The sequence below is a fragment of the Conger conger genome, chromosome 1, assembly GCF_963514075.1.
Source record: "Conger conger chromosome 1, fConCon1.1, whole genome shotgun sequence".
NCBI classification, from domain to species: domain Eukaryota; kingdom Metazoa; phylum Chordata; class Actinopteri; order Anguilliformes; family Congridae; genus Conger; species Conger conger.
This window is the reverse complement of record NC_083760.1, coordinates 36,848,497-36,865,344: the sequence shown is the minus strand read 5'-3', so window position 1 is coordinate 36,865,344 and position 16,848 is coordinate 36,848,497. Positions and strand designations below refer to the sequence as shown.

At 38.8% G+C, this 16,848-nt stretch overlaps 1 protein-coding gene across 1 annotated transcript in view; it reads right to left on the bottom strand.

The window, feature by feature from the left end:
- Positions 1–3,119: 3,119 nt before the first annotated feature.
- Positions 3,120–16,848, bottom strand: part of xdh (xanthine dehydrogenase) — a 120,498-nt gene continuing 106,769 nt past the window's right edge. The window contains exons 32-36 of the mRNA XM_061258428.1: positions 14,149–14,263; positions 10,343–10,408; positions 10,006–10,194; positions 9,469–9,636; positions 3,120–5,174 (exon numbers count right to left, since the gene is read on the bottom strand). Of these exons, the coding sequence (XP_061114412.1) occupies positions 5,124–5,174; positions 9,469–9,636; positions 10,006–10,194; positions 10,343–10,408; positions 14,149–14,263 (589 nt within the window). The 3' untranslated portion in view covers positions 3,120–5,123. The remainder of the gene's footprint in view (positions 5,175–9,468; positions 9,637–10,005; positions 10,195–10,342; positions 10,409–14,148; positions 14,264–16,848) is intronic.

The following is a 16,848-nucleotide window of genomic DNA, read 5'->3' as shown; positions in this document are numbered from 1 at the left end:
CAGGAAGGCAGTCCACACAGACGAAGGCACAAAAAACAAAATCCAAAGTCAAAAACAGGAAATCAAAAATCAGAGCAGAAACAAGACAGAAAATAACAAGGTGTAGGGTCCTCGCACGGGCCGCCAAATAACGTAGGGATTGTACTCTCTATGAAAGCAGGGCACCAATTAATGTTATGTAGCAGTATAACTGCAAAAAGTAATCAGTCTCATTAAATTACTGTTATCAGAAATATCTAACCACAAATTTAGTATTTTAATTCATAATTAAAATAACCAATATTAATGATTAAACATACCGATAACCTGAAGGTTGGAAGTTCTTCAAAAGACTGCTTTTACTCGGCTCTCATGTCTGTGTGACACCAAAACAGACACCGGGTTTAATAAAATATATTTATTAAACAAACGTACAAACACATAACAGATAAACTAACGTGGAGTTAGTAGGGTGCGTGTGTGTGTGCGTGTGTGCGTGCGGGCTTCAACAAAGGAAAGTAAAGTGCGTGTGTTAGTTATTGTTAGCTGTGAGAAGACTACTTGCGTAGCTTACTCTATATATGCGCAAATGACGGCAAATCAATTCACGTACATATATATATATAGCTAACAAAATACATTCCAATGATAAGACGGCAAATATGGAAACACAGATTCACAAAAACAGTTAAGACTAAACTAAATACTGGCTATGCCTGAATGTTTGTTGTCTTACTGAGTCCATAGGCATTGCTGGATCCAAAAGACGTGCTGTCCTTATAGAAGCGGCGATGGTAATGTGAATGTACTGGAGAGATGCGCAGGCTGGGATGTTCCCGTCTTAGCCACGCGTTGTCGTCTGGTCCGCTCGGTTGCTGGAAGGACGTTCGCTGGTCCTTTTTCCGGGTGGAAAAGTTTGTTGCTGTTGTTCGTTGGTGAGCTTTGCAGGAGTAAACTGATGTAGCGTTCCGCGTACACCAGTTTCCACTCGCTATAGGCCACTAAGTTACCGTGAGGTACCTGGGTGTGTCCGTAGGTCTGGTAGTGCGCTGTGCAGCATTCAGCCTCTGTCCGAGTCTCGGAGCAGATGAGCTGAAGCGAATGACCAAAAAGGGTGCGTCGAAAAGAAGGAATGGGAAGAAGGAAGAAGGGAGAAGAAGAGGAAAAGAAAGATCCCGAGAACATGTCTTGCTCTTATACGGGAAAGTTTATTGCTCCCGCCATTACGGGATTGGTGAACCAAGTTAGACGCCATGCGGGGTGGACGTCGCAGATTTTTCCTGTGGGATTATGGGAGTTGTGGTTCCTACAAAGGGCAAGGACACCGGGAAGAGGTGGCTAGAACTGGGGACAGGAAAATACAGGGATAGACTCAGAATACTACTACTACTAGCGCTGAACAAACAAAACAGTCCGGTATATATGCAGAGATCACAAGCGAAAACAAGAATCAGGTGTGTGAACTGGGGAGCAGATAAGGAACAGGTGAAATTAATGACAAGAGATAGGAAGCAAGTACATATAGCTAAGGAGTGGGAGGCCGAGACAAGAAATGGAGCACAGGTGAAACAAATGAATGAGAGGGAATGAAACTGAAAACAGACTATGGTGGTCATAGAGGGAAACAAGAGGCAAAAACACTAGGGATTTAGACAGAAATCAGGAAACAGAGAAACACAGATGGCCAAAAGGGCACAGACGTGACAATTAATTACTAGAAAGTAACAAGACAAATAATTGGTACGTTTCAAGGACATATAGAAAATATTTACCGAATTGATTTCTAGAAATTAATCAACTCTTTAAGTCCTGCGTTCCTCTGAAAATAATCTATTTGGTTGTTGATTCAAAGAGATTATTTAATTGAATCTTCAACAGCCTGCCCAGTGGTACATGTTCTTTGAAGTAGACCACCATAGTTAGTACTCGTACTTAATGCTGCATTGTGTTGGAAGTCTTGTCAGCACATGGTCAAGATAATGGTCTTGGTGCTTGTGCATATGCTGAAGCTTAGAGTTTTGAAATTCTGACTGTATCACCCAACCGCAAATTTAAACTTTATCTTTTTAGTAAGCAAGTCCATGTCTATTTTTACGATTTTAAAAAGCTTTTATTTTCAATTGTAAAAGAACACAAACTCCCCCATGAATAGAAAATGCATGACACATTACAATTGCCTAATGGTCAAGAGTTTGAAACCACTCAAAGAGCAGTTGTTTCCAAACAAGCATAGGTTGGCCCCTCTGCTCATTCCACCTCAGGGGTGTTGGCCACAGTTCTGGTTGGAGAGCACTATCAATGTCCCATAATTCTGTCTTCACATCACAGATAATATTCTCACTGGCAGGTGCCTGGCCGGTCCGTTTTATCTCACGCAGCTTCTCTCTGATGTGAGGGTCCTCCTTGAGATCCGAAACCAGGACATCAACGGCTCCCTGAATTTGGGCCGGTGCTACGTGGAGATTTGGTTATTTGGACTGACAGCCACGGCTGCTTCCGTCGGTCTCATCATCCTTGTGCAGGTCTGTTTGACACAAATCCTCCAATCTTCACTGGTTTTCATTTAAGGGGGGGGGGATGTTCTGGCCAACTATAGTGAGATGGGTTATGGGAGTGTGGCGGACTTGGTGGGGGGTTAAGGAGGGCCTCGGTTTTATTTCTGTTCAGTTGCAGGAAGTTTTTCTTCATCCATGCTCTTGTCTCCTCAAAGCAGGGGCTAATAACGGTGGTCTTGAGTACAGGGGGGACAGTGCCAGACTGGTTGACAACTAATCACTGTGTTCAGAGAACTGAGGGCAGAGATGCAGGATCTGAGTAAGATGACTGGGAAAGGGTCAAGGGTGCATATTGAAGATTTTATTTTTGAGATAGTCCCAACCCCCCCTGGAAGCCAAAGAGAGGCTGAGGCAGCACATGCAGAGGGTTGAGGGCAGGTGACAGAGCAGTGGAACTGAAGTTGAGGGATTTGATGTTGCTGACCTTATTTTCATAGGACCAACCAACATTTCAACTTGATAAGCAAATTGGACACTTGAGTTATGAACACTGGTTTGCTATAGTGCCACCTATTGACCACTTTACAACAAACTTGGAAAGCATAAGAATCGTGGCATATCAATGTATTGCCAATTGGTTACGTCTTGTTGAGATACATGTAAGTTTATTCCAAGATGCAAAAGTACATATGTCCAAAATCTTGAGCGAATATGCATTGGTGATGATTACACATAAAATCACAGAACCTGAGAGACATGGTAATAAACTGTGTAATATACACTCAGTGATCACTTTATTAGGTAGACCTGCACAACAGCTTGTTAATGCAAATATATAATGTATAATGATGTGGCATCAACTCAATGGATAAAAATATGTAGTCATGGTCAAGAGATTAATTTTCTGTTCAGATCAAACATGAGATTGGGGAAGAAATGTGATCTAAGAGACTTTTAACTGTTAAATTATTGTTGGTGTTAGGGGTGAATTGAGTATCTCAAAAGCTGGTGGTGATCTGAGATTTTCAGGTGATTTTCCAGTTTAGAGAAGAACAAAAATGTCCAGTGAGTGGCAGTTTGTGGGTGAAAATGCCTTTTTAATGACAGGGGTTAGACAAAGGAGAATGGTCAGACTGGTTCAAACTGAAAAAAAGTCTAATAAATACCTAATAAAGCAATACCTGAGTGTATTTAATAGTTGTGAGGAAAATATAAATGTGATCAGATGACATTCATGGCATGCAGGCAGTACCAAGACACCAGTGGATGGTACTACTCGTACAGGATATAAAATACATTGTAATAGTCATTTACTAAAAAAGTTGATATTGTGTACTGCAGAAGTCCGTTTCAATGATATTCTCATAACATATAGGCTTAACAAATTTGCTGTGCCATTACAAATAACTCAAAGAAAATACAGCACACAAGTGAAGGGGAACAATTATTCTTGCAAAATTCATTTCAAGATATTATCATTACCACTGATGGACCAGGCCATTCAAATACATACTCTAGATGTATATCTAACGAAATACTAAAATCCAAATTGTCAAAAGCATAATTAAACTTTCAGGAAAATACCACAATTACGCCATGTGTATGGTGAAATTAGTATAATTATTTACCATTTCTATCTTTGGAGTCGATTTTCTCAAAACCTGATTTTAGATGAAATTACAGGACCATTTTCCTCAGTGCATAGTCATCCTATCATCATGAAACTTTACTCCATATCCAGGAAAGTGTTTTAAGGCAATTATTTTCTTGTTATAAGCTTCAGGGGTGGGTACAGCATCACAAATCTCATTGTTAGATCCTGAAATTTTATCATTTTCAAAATTCTAAATTTGTAGAAAGATTTTAGAAACATTGCGATTGGGTACTGGTGCTAAAAAAATAGCTCAAAACAATCTTCAAACATCTGATTTAGAATCTAAAATAATTATGAAGATATCTTACTTGGTCCAGATTATAGACTGCTACAAAAATTCTAATTTGTAATTTCCGCCATCTTGAATAATGTATGCAAATGCACTAGTTTACATATTTTGTCTGAATGTATTTTTCAAGTCCATACCTCATGATAATTGAAGTATGTACCACTGAGATGATCTGGAAGACCAAATATGTGTTTTCGGTGGAACATAACCTTAACAAATAAGGATGGAATTATGTCACTGATGATGAGATAATTCCTGTTTCAGTGAGACAAAATGAACTTGCTTTTGTTACCACATCCCAGATGTATCTTGCTTTGTCAAAACTCTGTGGAATACAGTAATGCAGTGTATGTAGTAGCCTAGCTTCAGCTATACCTGTACCTACAACCTTGTTAGTAGTGTTTATAGCTGTTCCTTTGCCAGTAGAGGCCTCTGCACCTCACATTCAGGCAAAAAATATAAATACAGGCACAAAGATACAAGCCTTTCCATTTCACTCTTACATATATACTATACTAGGGACAGCTGACCTGTCATGCTACAGCAATTAATCCAGAATCAGTTTCACTAGAAAAAATTCTAATAGAAATGCAAATGACCATACTGAGCAGCTCAAGGGCCAAGTACTCCTGAACGTAGCTGATTGCATAGAAGATAGCAGATTGTCTGACGATGTGAAGGGAGGGAATCCCCCTTCTGCTCTCCCTTACACCTGGACAGCCCAGGGTGTGAATGTGCCAGGATCCACGGCGGGACACTGAAACAGACATTATGCATTTGGCTGTCAACTGATCAAATTCAATCCATATTTGTCCTAAAGTTTGACTTTCAAGTATATGTAAAAACATTAAAATTTTACTCTTTTCAATGACAAGTCAATTTTGGTGACTGCTGAACTGACCAACCTAAGGAAAAACACATTCTTATGAGTAAAAACCTGAGGTATAATTCACAAAAAAAAAAAAAAAAGTATTTCAGGTATAGTCTACGTTTTTTATTGTGCCAGGCAATTTTTTGCGATGAAGGATATTTTACATACTAACAGAAGTTTCCACTTGCTGGCTTTTGCTATTGCAAGAAAAGGGGCATCTCTGGGTTCGAGAACAGGACATTCAACCCAGCAGTTCTCACCTTTTCCTACCACTTTAGGCCACTACTCTGCCTAAATAGTATCTTATCAAGCCTGGTCTTGAAAAACCCCAGTGTTGTTGCCTCCACTACATGTCCTGACTTTCTATTCCACACAGTGAATTTACATTACATTAATGTACATTACATTAGCAGCATTTGGTAGACGCTCTTATCCAGAGCGACGTACAGTTGATTAGACTAAGCAGACAATCCTCCCCAGGAGCAATGCAGGCTTAAGGGCCTTGCTCAAGGGCCCACTGACTGTGCGGATCTTATTCGAACCACCGACCTTGCGGGTCCCAGTCACGTACCTTAAACACTACGCTACAGGCTGCCCTATCCTATCCTGTCCTATCCTATCCTAACATTTGATGAAAGCTACCCTTTTAGTGCCGCGGACGACTTAGGTCAACAGAAATTCCATCGTTGCACGACTTCACAATTGACAAATAAAAAAATAATCAGCCATTCAATTCAAAGCATTCTGTTCCCGTTTGTGTAATTGTACGTCGATTCTCCTCTTTACAATAATTTTTGAAACCAAAATAAAATAAAAATGTGTTTCTTGGCCTCAAAATGAAGGAGCAGGTCACATGCATTTCTCAAATAAAACCAACTGCTGTATTGTGTCACAATACTGTCACTGTATAACTGCCTAGCTGTGTCCAACTTAAACATTTCTCAATCTTTGACATTTGACAACCACCAGTGTAAGTGCTTAAATTGAGTAAATTGAATGGGTTATGTTAATTGAATATAGTAAATTGAAAGCCCCAAAATAAATTATTTATATTACTATCAATATTGTTTCAGCTAATAGTGTTTAAAACTTAAATATTACATGTGGATATGGATATAACCTATTGGTATCTATATATTCTGTTCCTCATTTACAAGTAATTCTGTTCAATATAAATAATGTGTTTTGTTAGAGGTTTCCACATTGCCAGTCTAAAATCTCTAAATATTTGCAGCCTTATTGGGTTGCCACTGCAGGGACATTAGCGTATGGAACACTGAATGGGTTAAACTGACCAAGCTGTAGTTTACTGGATCAGCACAATCTACGGGTACTGTAACTATGGTGGTCTACATCAAACAACATGTACCACTGGGCAGGCTGCTGAGGATTCAATCAAATATTCTCTTTGAATCAACAACCAGATTTACAAGACCAATTATGTGTCTTGTTAATTTCTAGTAATTAATGCTCTGTAAAATAAACTACAAGTAGTCACTGCCAAATTACATAAGTACATAGTGTATATCTAAACTAATGGTAGCAGCCATGAAAATTGATAAGATGCTCAGAAAACTGCATAGCATTTTTTATAAAGGGCTTACAATTATACAGGTGAATGACTGTGTCTCATTCATGCTACCCTGCAAATTAAAAGGCCATTACTTTCCAGTAATTAATGCTCTGAAGAAGAAAAAAATATCACTGTCATTTTTAATGTATGACAATGAAAAGAATAGATAGTCATAGAGCAATATCAACACCCATTTGTTTCAGTCGGTATATATCTCCATATCCAAATATCAACCAGTTAATTTCAGCCCAAACGCTTTCCTATCTTTACCATTCATTTGTGATTGAGCAAGGTAATATATGTATTGAAAATATCCTTTTGAATGTGAATTTATTTTGTCATGAGACTATTTTTGAGATAAGAAATTAGCTGATAATTGTTTGGTGAACTATTACTTTAAGTCTCTTCAAAATATATGTGAGCCCAAAAATATTAATGTGCATTGCACTGCTAAATCATACCATCCTCTTATAATAATGTTATAATTATGATAGACATAATAATAATAATAATAATAATAATAATAATAATAATAATAATCAAGAAAATTGTATTTACAATTGTATATAGCAGTTTAGAAGAACCCAAATACAAAAAGGGAAAAGTACAATTACTATGGTGACTAACAATAGAATTCTGATTCTTTTTACACAGGGAAACCCCTGCTAACAAAAATCAGTAGAAGCAGTACAATACAACAGGAAATAGATATATATTATATATTTTATACTGTATATTTTAAAATGGAAACAAATACAATTTAAAAGTAAAATCAATCAAATCATTCTACAAAACATGTACAAATGTTCTCTTCTGTCATCTGACTGTACAGTTGTCTGAACATTGATTTTCATGGCTGCTACCATCAGTTCACATATACACTATGCACTTATGTAATTTGTGATTACCTCTTTTAGTTTCTTTTACAGAGCATTAATTACTAGAAAGTAACAAGACACATAATTGGTACATTTCAAGTACATATAGCAACAAAATACTTACCTAATTGATTTCTAGAAATTAATCAACTCTAAGTCCTGTGTTCCTCTGAAAAGAAGTGGTACACGTTGTTTGAAGTAGACCACCATAGTTACAGGACCTGTATCAGCTATTAATGCATTCCGTGTTGTAAGCTTTGTCAGTCCATCGGCTTGCCAACCATTATGACATAATCTCTCACCTTAAACATAGTTTTGGGTTGAATAATAATACTGCAACACTGCATTTCTGAGAATCCTAGTCCATACAGCTAACAACCAATCTCCTGTTACCAGCTTCCAAAATTCAAGACCATAAAACAAAGTACTGTACATATATTCATCTTATATGGCTAGAGAATCAGACAACCTGTCGAAGGTCTCAATAAAACTGAAACCCGCCCTGGAAATTAAAAGTGGGATTGAAAGTGGGCCCACCAGGGGCATGACATTCTTTATTCTTTTTTTCACCTTTTTTCGCTTCGAACCATTTGTGGTATACGTTGCTTTTTGAATAGTTACCATAGCCTCAATGTCTCTGCCTAATGGTGGATTCAGTGTCACTGGTTCAATGTTGCTGGTGCGCCTTTGCTTCTGCAGTTGCTTTATTTTACTTTTAGTTTGTGTATTTAGTTTATTATTGCCATTTGTTAAAAAGGCTTAATTCGGTCTATACATTTTTTTTCTTTATTGCCAATGATGGGGTAGCGAGAGCCCCCCTCGCCACAATGATGAGCGCATTCCTGCTTACGTTTATGTTCAGTGATTTATATACCTGGCTAGACTACATAAATTATGGTAGACACATGGAGATGCTAGTCATGGTCGAAGGAACACAGGTGACTGAGGTGAGACATGACAACACTGTATAACTAGCAATCGCACCAGCTCCACTTTCTGAAAATAGAGATGGGTAAGCGCACTCATCAGCTGTGGTCTTGTCGCAAAAAACTGAGGTTGTGGTGGAACATACGTCAGGAAATAAACAAGATCTTGGACATTAATGTAGGAGTTATGCATACTACTTGGGATTCCAAATGACTGTATCACTGATGAATATTAGGGGAAACTATATTATTCTACACTGGATCTCAGATAAAGTCCCATCCAACACAACTGCATAGGGTCATATTGGAATATGTATTATTTGACATGTCTCTTACACTATAAAGACAATATAGTTTATAGAATATGGCAGCATTTTATTAAATACCTTGAAATAAATGTCTCTACTATCCTTACAATAGGTTTTGGGTAGTGTGGCCCTGCCTCTCCTCTTGCTTATGTATTGCTGTCTTATTTATACTGTTTTTTTCTGTCCCTATTTTGTCATTTAAAATTGATTTTATATTTTTACTTGATCTTAAGTATTGTGTTATCTTTTGTGGGATTGTGTGTATTTTTATGTTTTTTTGTTTTTACTGCTGTAAAGCATTTTGTGCCGTATGTTTTACAGCAGTAAAAAAAGTTATTATTATTATTATTATTATTATTATTATTACCCTTTAAGTGTTTTCTCTCAAATTCAATGCACTGGAATACATAGCCAAAACAACAAGAATTGTGTGACAATCCCAATACATTTTCAGTCACTGTATATGTAGATTAACTGAGAGACTGGGTGCCGCACCAGTTTGGTAAAGCTGTCCTCGCAAGCATTTCGTATCCTCTCTGGTGATGCGGGGCTGTCCAGCCTGAAAGGACCACTGAGGCCAGACTCTGCCCTGGCCGCTCCGATGGCTTCTTTAATGGCATAAAACACAGAGGCTGCCAGAAATAGTGGTGGTTCGCCTACAGCCTACAGAAAGACAAAAGAACATAAGAATGTGTGATGCCAAACATTTAAAGCGGCAAGTCCCTTATGGATTGTTGTAGAATTGTTTATAGTAACAAAATTATATAAGCCCACCATCTCTGGTGTACACTCAGTGATCATTTTATTAGGCAGACCAGTACACTAGCTTGTTAATGCAAATATGTAATCAGCCAAACATGTGGCAGCAACTAAATGCATGAAAGCATGCAGACGTCGTCAAGAGGTTGAGCTGTTTCCCAGACTAAATGTCAGAACGGGGAAGGAATGTGATCGAAGTGACTTTGAACGTGGAATGATTGATGGGGGTTTGAGCATCTCAGAAACTGCTGAACCCCCCCCCCAGTCACTCACCTTTGAGGAGAAGATGGCCTTGTCATTCGGAGCATCCCTGAGCAGGGACACTTTGAATTCAGTTGGAATGTCACCGAAAGCGGGGATCTTGTACATGCCAGGACCCCGAGTGAACAGGACCCCTTGGGGGGAATAGCGCAGCTCCTCCAGGGTGAAGAGGCCCACACCCTGCATGAATGCCCCCTCTATCTGCGCAGAACAATCACAGAACACCACTCTCATGCTCCTCCTTTTGCTTGTGTTTACTCAGTTTTCATCAGTAAGGAAACATTTTTGTTTACACACCATAAAAACTATTTTTGTCGTTACTAGTTAGTAAGTCCTATCCATACTATACCTGTCCAATGTCAATGGCTGGATTGAGACTCTTGCCAACATCCATAACAATGGATGTATGAAGATTCTGAGAGAGAAAAGTCACATTAGTCAGATTAGACACTAGACAAGTATGCCATCCTACAGGAGGAGTTATTGCTATTCTTGATAGAACAATTTCAAAAATAATTTCACAATATTGCACAAGAACATTCCATTGTACTTTATTTTTTAACATTTTGTGTTGTGATAAGATTGTGTGATAATTAGGGATGCTCTGATGGATCGGCTGGCGATACATATTCGCTGACATTCATTCTAATGTGTGGGATTGGTAATCTCTAATTTTGTTGATAAAAATAGCCAATAGCATGAAGCAAAAATGGTTAGCAACTTCTCAGTGTGTGAGAAGTGCATACATGCTGAGCAGGCTAATAATTAGTTAAATGCCTGTCATGGATTCTTAACTTTTTAGTCACACTCAAAGTGAATTAAATCATTCTCTAGCAGATAGTACTAGATATGTAAAATTAGAACACATGAGGATGAATATAAAAATGTGGGCATGTCAGATAAATCAAGGTTCTCAGACTGTGAGAAATGGTGCCCAGGTATGGTAAAAGCCTTTCTTGCGACCCTCATTGATGAATCTAATTTTCCCCAAATATACAAGGGTAATAATATCCATCCATCCATCCATCCATCCATCCATTATCTGAACCCGCTTATCCTGAACAGGGTCGCAGGGGGGCTGGAGCCTATCCCAGCATACATTGGGCGAAAGGCAGGAATACACCCTGGACAGGTCGCCAGTCCATCGCAGGGCACACACACCATTCACTCACACACTCATACCTACGGGCAATTTAGACTCTCCAATCAGCCTAACATGCATGTCTTTGGACTGTGGGAGGAAACCAGAGTACCCGGAGGAAACCCACGCAGACACGGGGAGAACATGCAAACTCCGCACAGAGAGGCCCCGGCCGACGGGGATTCGAACCCAGGACCTCCTTGCTGTGAGGCGGCAGTGCTACCCACTGCACCATCCGTGCCGCCGGTTAATAATATCTTTAAACCAATTTTTGTATGATTAGGTATCTGGCTATGAGAGTGGAGAAAGCTAATGCATCAGACTGAAGAGTCTGGAGAGTGGAATATCTTTTGGAGAGAGACCAAACAATGCTACCAGTGTACATGGGTCAATGTGCTTATCCAAGGGATGGGCAAAGCCAAAACGTATGTAAAAAGAAGCAGGGGCTTGGAGACACCTATCGTGCATAGGGTCTATGTCTGGTTTGATTTTAGATAAAAATTGAATTTAATTGAATTAGGTCAGGTCTCGCACATATGGGAAAGATGTGGATTTGACGCAGGACTTCATCCCATTCCTCGTCCTCAAATTCATGTTTCAGATCTGTCCCCCACTGCTGTCTGATGTTATAAAGAAAGTCAGAGAGCTTATTAGCCATAAAGAGTGGAAACTGTGCCTTTGTCATTCAGGTTCACATTCAGGATGTTGTTCAGTTGTGTTTTAGGAGGGAGATGAGGAAAGCCGGGAAATTTGTTCCAAAAGTAATTGCAGATCTGAACGTATCTAAAGAGGTGAGTCTGGCCAAAAGAATATTGCTGGATTAATAGTCACAGGGAAGTGAATATGCCCTCTACATATAGATCTTTCACCTTTTTAATGCCCGCGCTATGCCAGATCACAAATGCTTCATCCATTAAAGAGAGAGAAAATTATGGATTCCTATGAATAGGAGAGAAAGTAGGAGAACATTGCACACCATCGCGTGATCTAAATTGATTGGGTTAGGACCTGAATGGCTAGAAGAGTGAGGCAATAGAGAGCAAAGTACCGCTGCTAAGGATGCAGGTTTGCATGATGTTTACTCTATCTCCACCCATGCTGGCTCCCAATCGCTCTGAAGCAAGTGCAAGATACAGCGGATATTTGATACCCAGTAGTAGGATTGGAAATTAGGAAACGTGACGCCTCCAGAGTGTTTTGGCTTTGGAGAAGAACTCTCACAGGGCCTTTGGTCTAAACAAAAGAAGAGATCATTTGATCAAGCGTCTTGTAAAATGATTTCGGAATAAAAACTGGGATGCACTGGAAGAGGTACAGATATTTAGGCAAAACTGCCATTTTTACAGCATTTACACGGCCAGCAATGGTGTGAGGGAGTAAGGACCGGCGTGTTAATTCCTTTTTGGTGGCATCTAGGAGGGGAAGGGACATGAAGGGGATGTAAATTTAATTGAATTGAAGAGAACTGACTACTGTCGTATGCAAAAATTTGGGAACCCCTGGTCAAAAAGCCTTTTACAATTAATGTCTTGGTGAACAGACACAAACCTGACCTCTAAAAAGGCCTTTTTTGGGAACTCTGTCAGCTAGTACTTTGTAACCTCTCCACAGATTTTCAATAATATTCAAGTCTGGGGACTGTGGTGGCTATTCAAAAACTTAATCCGGCGTACCTGGAGGTTCACTGTCTTGATGGAATACCCAACCTCGCTTCAACTTCAATGTCTGGGCTGACCTTCGAACATTAGCCTCTAGAATTTCTTAATAATTGGTGGCAAATATTCCACTCATATAATATTTGCTGTGCCCCCAGCTGCCACACAAGCCCAAAGTATAATGGATCCACCCCCATGCTTAACAGTTCACAAGGTCTTTTTCTCTACAGTGAGTACATTATTTTGCTGCACACCTCTTCAAGCTGCACCTGTCCCTCCCCTCCCCGTCTTCCAGAACTTGCTTTGATTGCAACTATTCCATTTATCTTCTTCTTATTTCCTAATAATGTTTCTGACAGTGGAAATAGGCAGTTTGAAATGCTGAGAGAGTTTTTTGTAGTATTCTCCAAAATGAAATGAAACCATCTTCATTCTGACTGGCATCCTTGGACAACTGTTTAGAGGAACCCATGGTTGTTAACACGAGACAGAACAGCCACTGCAGTTGGATACTTTAGAAGTCATGGAGTTACTTCAGAATAGTTCAGCCCTGGAATTATATTCACCTGACTCATTGAAGTCCTCATAATTAAATCACCTGGGTCTGGTAACAAAGAATAAATTTGTTCCCAAAATTTTGCACAGGGCCCTTTTCCTTTTTTATAATTTATAAACAGTAAAAAGTAAAATAAAAGCTTGCTTTAAAATTTGCTGAATGTTTGACTCTGTAATTGCTGTAATATTAATAAAGGAAAATGATTGAAAACAGGACCAAAAATCAGTTTAAAGGATAACACCGGTAATGAAAAAGATTTCCCAGTATCATCAACATATCCTATGAAAATACCAAAACCGATAATATTGCTGTCCAACTGTCCAAGGAATTTATCCTGTGAACAATTATTCTCCATCTTGCCAATATACCAGTTGTGATATATCAGAAGTCATAACCCCATTGTCCAAAAAAGTGTAAGTCAAATAAACACACTGTTGCTTTGGTCAGCATAGTTCATCATGATGAAGATATGCTTAATCCTGGTTAATTTCTTACAGAATATTAATGAATACAATTGTATTGAGAAAACGTGTAAGCAGTTTGTTTTCAATAGCCTGATTCCCTTCGCATAAACTGTCCAAAGGCAGCTGACATGTTAAGTGCAACATCTGTACTTTAACAGAGGAATTGTATAACCAGGCTCAGAAAGTTGAAAGAGACTGCATCCAAACTGCTGCATAGATTGACGATATCAGCCAAAATGGTTTGCATGCCAGAGAAATCTAGATCAGAGCATCCCTAGTGATAACAGGATTACGACCATTTATTCATCTTTAATGAACATATATGGGATGTCCTCTTACCATGTGGTCTCCAGTCAGACAGTCTATTTCCACCTCTGAGCAGGCACAACCATAGCTGAAGTAGTTAAATGGTCTTCCTTGGTTTGTCACAAAGTTATACCCCAGATCAGGAGTTCTGTTGGAAAAAATTGCAAAACACAAAGCACATCATGGTTTTTTCCTTGCCACTGCTGCCCTGAGCTTGTTTTTGACAGTGTTATTGGCTTTTTTCTTTTGAGGCTTTTTCCACCTTATTTAAAGTAGTGCAATAGTCAGCAGACTGGTCCATTTTGCAAAGGTGCCCTTTGGTACAGCAGTTTTCTGAATGGCACACACCATAAACATGGCAACTGATGTAAACGATATGACCACTGCACTTCCCGCGACTGAAATTTCTGTACCCGCCAAGTATGTCCTTGCCGCCATGCTGTCTGCCATCTTCTATCCACTGTGTGAAAGTCGCATCACCCGTTTTTGCAGTGTTCTACTTTAAGGTTTTATAACTCCAGGCCTGGGTATTACAGAGACTTGATACAAAGTTCATACCTAAATTATGAAAATGAAGTCTACTAATACAAAACAATGTAGGCGAAAATGCTAAAATGAAGTTGCTTTCCTTTATTTTGCAATGAAATCACAAATATCTAGTATATATTTTCTGAATAAAAACTCCTTGACTACAAGCCTGCAAAATCTGAGGGTGATATGCAGAATCTTGACAGGGACATCTCTATGCATAAAATCAATGGCAAGATTGCATATTTATTCTATATTAGGAGCAGATATTGACAGAAGAATGATGTGGTATGATTACACAATAATTCCTTTAGGTTATTTTGCTATTCAGTAGTGAGCAGCATTTTTCACCGAATTGGAATACTTTTGGGCTTTATCTTGTTGCTATGACGGAATACATATTTTTGGTGGTGAAATGTTCCTATGTATCCTGGAGTCCATGCCCCAGAGAGATGCTGTTGTCCAATGCGTCACACTAGTTGCAGATGAGACTGGGCCGAGGGTCCCTAATAACTTGCCGAACTATGCATGGTGGCACTTAGAAACTCCATATTTGATTTCGATATCATGTACAGTGTAGTCTGTAAGTATTTGGACAGTGGTACAATTTCTGTTCTTTTAGCTTTGTAGTCTGGCTCATTAGATTTGAAATGAATTAATTTGATGTTAAAGTGCCAACTGTCGGCTTTCATTTGAGGGTATTCACATCCATATAGTGGGCTTCTCAGCTGTTTCTGATTTGCTAGGTGTATTCAATCGCTTCCTTAGTGCAGGTATAAGAAACCTTTCAGTGTCTAGTCATGGTTCTATGCTTTTGATCGCCATTATGAGGCTGAGAAATTGGTAAAATAGTCAGTCAAAAATATTGGCCAAACAATTGGCTTACCAGATGTAACAAGCTGGAACATCATTTGTGTATGTTTGGGATCATTGCCTTGCTGGTTGTGTCTTGGGGTCACCAAGTCTTAAAAAAATAAATTAAAAAAGGCACCTCCATAACTCTTTGGAAGGGTGGAAGAAAGACGGCCCTAACTGAGCACAATAAGCAAAATCAAGCATCTTGAGTTTGTAAAACCTCATTGGAATGATGACTAGAAGATAATGCTATGGTCAGATGAGACCAAAATTTTATGTTTCAGCCATACACACCATCGACAGTTTAGCGGCAAAATGTAATGCAGTGGATCATTGATGTTTCGGAGATGTTTAGCTGGCAGTGGTCAAGGGGCACTATCTAAAATCAAGTACCAGGAGATCTTGGCAGAAAATCTGGTTGCTTCTGCTAGGAAGCTGAGATTTGTCGTAAGTAGATTGTCCAGCAGGAAAATGCCTCCAAACAAAAAAAATCCACACAGAAATGGTTGAGTAAAAACAACAACCATGTTCTGCAATAGCCATCTGAGTCTCCAGATTTAAATCCCATGAAAAACCTGAGGTCTGAACTGAAGAGGGGAGTATCCCAAGGAAAAGATTCTGCATGAAGGAAAGGTAAAAAAATCTCTAAACTTATTATTATTGGAAAGACTTATAGCTGTCATCTTTTCCAGGGGTGTTTGCATAAAGTATTAAACCAGGGGTGCCAATAATTGTTGAACCTGATTTTTGGGGAAATTCTTTATTTGAAAATTAACTTTTGGTTGATTAATACAGCATCCTGCTTTACACATGTTTGATAATAAAGCTTATGTCAATAACTATTATTTTTTAGTTTACAGCATTTTTTGTGTATATATAACATTTGTATTTCTAGCCTCTTTTTAATTATTATAAAGATTTTAGCAACATTTCTTGCATGTTTCTCAATAGCTGTTCTTGTCCGTTGTGGTCTTGTGAACTAATTTAATAATATTTTTCATGGTTCAAGTATGGTTCCAGTAGTCAAGTTCACAAGCGACTAAGAACAGATAAAATGCACAGGTGTGATCTTGATCGGCCCTTTTATCGAGGGTGTATAAAATGCAACCTTACCCAATGAGAATGGAGATAATATCCCACCATTCATTGTGCCAAGATCATGAATATTTGAGGCAAGACGTGTGTTAAAATATCTTTTTTTTAAATCTGTGTGAATTTAAAAGGCAAATTGCTAGGGTTAAGCGAACATGAAGCAAACTTTTTTCTGTTCGCCACAAACGTTAGCTAACGATGTGGAAAGGTAGTGCACTGTGAGCAGAAATGGCTTTGAATACGAATCAGCTAACTGGC